The sequence below is a fragment of the Pteronotus mesoamericanus genome, unplaced genomic scaffold (assembly GCF_021234165.1).
Source record: "Pteronotus mesoamericanus isolate MK-2021 breed Mesoamerican mustached bat unplaced genomic scaffold, CSHL_Meso_final contig_50, whole genome shotgun sequence".
In the NCBI taxonomy this organism is placed as follows: Eukaryota; Metazoa; Chordata; class Mammalia; order Chiroptera; family Mormoopidae; genus Pteronotus; species Pteronotus mesoamericanus.
In genome coordinates, this window is record NW_026555186.1 from 22003404 (window position 1) to 22009403 (window position 6000).

The 6000-nt window shown below is 32.1% G+C and overlaps 1 protein-coding gene across 3 annotated transcripts in view; it reads left to right on the forward strand.

Moving 5' to 3' along the window:
* The window catches only part of SREK1 (splicing regulatory glutamic acid and lysine rich protein 1), a 39021-nt gene extending 33021 nt beyond the window's left edge, over positions 1–6000 (forward strand). For 2 of the 3 annotated variants that reach the window (XM_054578434.1, XM_054578436.1), the window contains 2 exons: positions 1431–1575; positions 2677–6000. In XM_054578434.1, the coding sequence (XP_054434409.1) occupies positions 1431–1575; positions 2677–2826 (295 nt within the window). In that variant the 3' untranslated portion in view covers positions 2827–6000. The remainder of the gene's footprint in view (positions 1–1430; positions 1576–2676) is intronic. The other variant, XM_054578435.1, reaches the window with a different exon arrangement.

Consider the following 6000-nt stretch of genomic DNA (forward strand, 5'->3'; position numbering starts at 1 on the left):
CCAAATATTTGTCTTTATTGCCTTCTTGGTTAAGTTTATTCCTAAGAATTTTATTCTGTTTGATGCATTTGCTCCCTTGACTTTAAAGAGTTATGTATAAAGATACATGTACATACAAGTATGTTGCAAATGTATTATGGGGGGGGTTGTCATTTTTCTTCTGAATATGCTAATGTTGGTATTTTGGCTTTGCAAGTTTATATAGACAGTCTTTACTTTTAGTGGACCTGAAATTTTAGTTATGGTTAAAAAATCTTTTTCTTCACCTACATTAAAGAAATTCACCCATGTTTTCTTCTAGTAGTGTGTTGTTTTATTTAAAATATTTAGGTCTCAAACACATTTGGATTATTTATCTATGTGGAATCAGATATGGATCCAATTTTATCACTTACCAAATAATAATCCAGTTGTCTCCAAACCTGTTATTTATAAAAAAAAAAAAATCTTTTCCCCAGTGATGTGAGATGCCAGTTTTGTTATATTAATTTTTCATATGAACTTGGATTTGTTTCCTAGGTGTCTGTATTTGTTTCAGTGGTCTTTGTGTTTATTTTTAAACTGTTCATAATTAAGAGACAAAAGTTTAGAATTCCACATCAGGGCAATTTTGGGTGGAAGCTATTTGTTATGCTTCTTCTGTGAAATGGATTGTTTTATTCTCTTTAACTTTTTTTTTTTTTTAAGAGAGGGGAAAGGAGGGAGAAAGAGAGGGAGAGAAACGTAAGTGTATGGTTGCCTCTTGAGCACCCCTTACCAGGGACCTGGCCTGCAACCCAGGCATATGCTCTGACTGGGAATCAAACTGGTGACCCTTTGGTTCGCAGTCCAGCGCTCAATTCACTGAGCCATACCAGCCAGGGCTATTCCCTTTAATTTTAAGGGTACTTTTTTTTTTTCTTTCTTTTTAAATAAATGAAACTTGCTCATTCCATCTTCTGCTTTACTTTTGCTCTTGCATTGGTGGGGCTTCTTTGTAATGGTGCATGATGAGGACACGTGGCACAAAAAGTTATTTGAAATTCCAGTTTTGCTAGTAGTCCTGCCTGGCAGCCACATCTGATTCTTTTCTCTTTTCATTACTTTCTGCTTATTCATTTTTTGCTGTGAAAATGTGGGTTTAAAATGTATATATTTGTTTGTTTATATTTTATCCTAATTACAGCAGATAACTCTTGAGTGTTTAATAACTAATGAATTGACAATACCACATTTGTTTTATGTGAACACAGGTAGCCTTTGCTAAAATGACTTGTATATCTTTAGAATGTTAGAGTGTGGGTAGAGTAGATGAGGTATAGGTCTCATTTATGTTACTTGGTCAAACTAGGTACGCTTATGTACAATGCTTTAGTATTAGGTAAGAGTATTTTGTTATAGCAGGTCTTTAATTTCTTAGAAATTAATTGACATTATCACTATTCTTACAGCAGAAATAAGAAGGATAAAAAGAGAGAAAAAGAGAGGGACCATATCAGTGAGAGAAGAGAGAGAGAACGTTCAACTTCTACAAGAAAGAATTCTAATGACAGAGATGGGAAGGAAAAATTGGAGAAGAACAGTACTTCACTTAAAGTAAGCAGTGGTCATTCAGTGTTTAGACTTTGAATAATTAATAATTGAGGTGGTTCTTTGTTGCATAGAAGTAGTTTTAGGCTAAAAGCTCCTTGAAGACAACAAATTTTTTTGGTATTTTCTCATATTTGTTAAATTGACAATTTTTTTAAAAACTAAATTTTGAAGGGATGAGGTAAAGCTAATTGAAATTTAAACAATCACATTTCTTATTTTAGAGAATCATAGAATGGCATACAATAAGAAAAAACTTAGACTACCTGTAACAGATAATGTTTGATTTTATACTAAGATTTCTACTTGATACCATTTTCCTCACTAAATTTGAGCAAATTTAACAGTTCTGTCATTACTGATTTTGTAATATATACTGAAATAAGGTTTGTAGAATTAGAGCAATTAATGGAAAACCAAATTCGGTCAAGTAAGGGTTTTTGGATGACTATTCTAAGAGCTTGTGAATTATGTTAATTTCTATGTTATACTGGTATAATTTGTATTTGAAAATCAATTATGAATTCTGGAGCTTTTATCTTAACAGTTTTATTTACTCTTATTCTGATAATAGTTTATCATCGTCAATAACATTGATAACCTGGATTTCTTGAGCACTTGGTATGTGCTAGGCAGTATTCCACATGTTCTCATTTAATTTTCCCTTAAGATGGTGGCAGAATTTGGACTGTTCTTGGACAGTCTTTGTTAGGAGGAACAGTGATTTCCTTTTTTACATTCCCTTATTTTTGTTTCCTTGGAATTCAGATTACGCATCTGTCCTGGCATCCCAGGGAACTGTTTTACCTTTTTAGCATATCTGTCATACTTTTTGAAGTCAGTAAACATTTATTGAACACTTCTTAGACTGCCTGTTGATCTATTTTATTCTAATTTAATTCTCAAGGGTTGTCCGACTTTTAGAAGAAGTACAAGAGATATATTGATAATGTTTGTATATTCTATTTATATGAAAAGGTAATGGGAGAAAATACCCAGTTTTATTAATTCACAAAACATAAAATTACATATTTTAGCCATAAGCAGAGGTAGTAGCAGGCAACTCTTGAGAAAAATAATAAATGTATATCTTAATACTTATCATAGGAGAAGGAGCACAATAAAGAACCAGAATCAAGTATGGGCAAAGAAGCAGACGACAAGGATGCACCTAGGACTGAGGAAAACAAAGTACAGCAAAATGGGAATTGTCAGCCAAATGAAGAAAACCTCTCTACCAAAACAGAAGCGGTATAGGACCAACAAATGCACCTCTAAACACACGCTGGAATAAAATCCAAAGCTTTTAATTCTCTTAACAAGATGTTAAACAGTGAAGAAATCCAGTTGAGCATAAATATATGAGCTAACAACTGTTCTAGTTGTTAGGTGACCTTGTGGCCATCTTGTTACTGAGTAAGAAAATAAAGCATGGACATCATGAAAATAACAGATGTTACCCAAACTCATCTTGTAAAATCTGTGCATTTCCATGGTGGCTGACACACTTGTCATGTGGTTCGTTAGTGTTTGCCAAGAACCATTACAAATAAATGGGACATTAAAGATCCAAATTTGTACTATCCATAAAGACTGGAGACAAGCATTGGAGGCTCTTTTAAAAAGTTCTAGTTACTGAATTTTGTATTGTTTTACCTTTTTTTTTAATTTCAATATATACAAATTGATGATGTGCTTGAAATCGGTGCAAATATATACCCACCCTTGTAAGTGCAGAATACGTAAGAAGTGTTAACACTTACTTCACAGGATTTATAGTGATTGTGTTAAATTCTCACTATTGCGTTTTCTTTTTCTCACTGTTTAGGACAGCAGTTTTTCTTTAAAATAGTTTTACAGATTAAAATTGCTTAAATAAGTGGATTAAAAAACAACCTTCAATGCATGCTACTACTGTTCTCTTTCCACAGAAAGAATGACTGTGTTGAATACTAATAATAATGTATTAGTATTCAGTGTTTAGAATCATTGGATTTCCCCACAAAATAAGCACTTCTTTTTTTAACTTTCTTGACATTTCCAAGCTTATGAATAATATTGCAGTGTGTGTTGTCAGCGGTAGGTGGCAAAGGTGTCATTATAAAAAGAAAACTTGGGTTTTCAAAATGGGCTATGGGAGCACAAGCTGAAGCTTTAGTGCCTTCTACAATGTGGTATACTGTTTTCTAGAATTTTATATGTGCTAGTCATTCTCAAGTCATATGGAATTGAGATGGATATTCCATTCACTCCCATAGAGAAGTGTGTAAGTAATATATCAGAAGAGCTTCTTATTTAGTTCACCTAACATGAGAGGGAAGTCCTGTTTTCAAGAATGACTTTAGAGCTTTTAAAACAACAGTGCAGTTTTGGGACCATCAGTTTTATACTGTGATAATTGAAAATGAAGCATGTTCTTAATTTACTTTAAGCAAACCCTTTAGTTGTCTACATGGGATGGCCTTAATTATTACCTCTCAATCATCTTCTCTATAAAGATGTTGTACAGAAATTGTACTTAAGGGAGAACACATGAGGTGGTTTTATGTTTAAGGATATGTTTACTTGGATTAAGAGACAGGTCATCCATCATTCATAGGTTCACTTTTTGAAAAAAGTATGCAAGTAGTAAAATGACAATATTGCTAATATTTCCCCCCCATACTATAACTCATGGTTTCAAAACTCTTTTCATTATTGTTACGTTTCCAAAAAAGTTATCTGTTAATTAGCATGTTACTGAAAAATCAAGTATAATTATTTTAATACAATCTAATACAATCAAATTACTCAGTTGCCTTACCTCATGGGAAGAGTTACTTATAGATTTAAAAAGCTGGGTAGCACATCAGTTACTTGGTTTCAACCTGAGTTTTCTTTTAATGTTAATACTATTGAAACTTAAGTATTTGGTGGAGAATGGAAAGAATTGCCCTTATTGCAAATAATGAAGCCTGATTTGATTATGAAGCTGCTTAATTACTCTTCATGTGTCCAGAATTACTGTGGTATTTTTTCTTTTTGTCACTGTGTACATTAAAATTTTTGAAAATGCTTTACTATGTAAAGTATAGATGGTCATTTTAATCATTCAACCACATACGGTTGGCTGGTAAACAGCTTATTCTGATACAAGAATGCTTGGTGAATATGGAAAGATCGTGAAGGAGTACGTATGTCTAGCATCAACAGTTGTCTTATTTATGATATGTAAGTAGAATAGAGCAAATGTTTGAATCTTTGTTATTTTTAGTACCATTTCTCTAATAAAGCTAAGTATTTTAGAGGAAAGTATTTGTTTATGCATTTCAAAATAGCATCTTAATTTTATCCTGTTCTTTTTTATATTTCTATAGAAGTTATTTTCACATGGAGTGCATGTTTGTGTGGTGTCTGTAAAACAATCATTTAAAGTTTGAGGTGTTTTCTTGTACTCTGGACTCTATTAAATGTTTTTTATGTTATAATTAATATATTTAATTTGGGTCCTGCTGTTAATTATTTTTCTTGCTGATATTTAATCAGCTTTAAAATAATGAAAGATAGTGATTTGTAAAAGGTGGGCATAAGTAGGAATGCAAGAGGTCTGGAGAAAGTGAAATCATTTTCTTAAATTAGGGCTTATGGAAGCAAAACTTTCTAGGGTGTATAGATACTGGGGTGTGTGTGTGTGTGAGAGGGAGGGAGACTTTTTCTCTGTTCACTATGAGAGCTAATATGTTTCCATTTGTTATTTTCTTTCAAGGTATTTTGTTTTTTTCTTTAAGATTATTCTTGTTTATCCCAGGTAGATACTGTCAGAAAAACTTGAGGTAAGGCCAAGAAGACAGCCATTTTATACTTGAAACCTTATGTAATTATCTTTTTTAGCTTGACCACACAGAGAATACACTCTGTTCTTTAAATTGTAATTGCTCTTCATTATTCTGGACAAATTCTGTTGGCCCTCTTGTTCTTGCTTTTCGGCAGTGAACACTAAAATGATAATATAAAATGTCCTCCATAAGGTAGCCAGTTTCATGTGAGAAAACAAGTATAAATCTTTGTTTTCCAACTTCTGCAACCATCTCCTTAGTTATTTTCCATCTGTTACAATTGCAAATACTAGTCATCTTGTGATTTCCTGTTTAGAATTTTGTTTTTCAAGAGGTTCACTGTATACCACCTTGATCTTCAGAAGTGTCAGTGACTTAAATTTTGACATGCTCAATAAAAATTTTTAAAAAAACCCTTGACATTTAGAATCAGTATTTTGTCAACAAAATAGTATCTTGTGATATTAGTCAATCAGGATCCCCACTCATTCCTATATATGTTACTATCATCTTAAAACTTAAAAAAATTCAGATTTTTCAACTGAAGATAATATTCAAATTTAAGGATTATAATACATATACAGGCTTTTTAAAATTTTAAAAAATCTATTAGAAA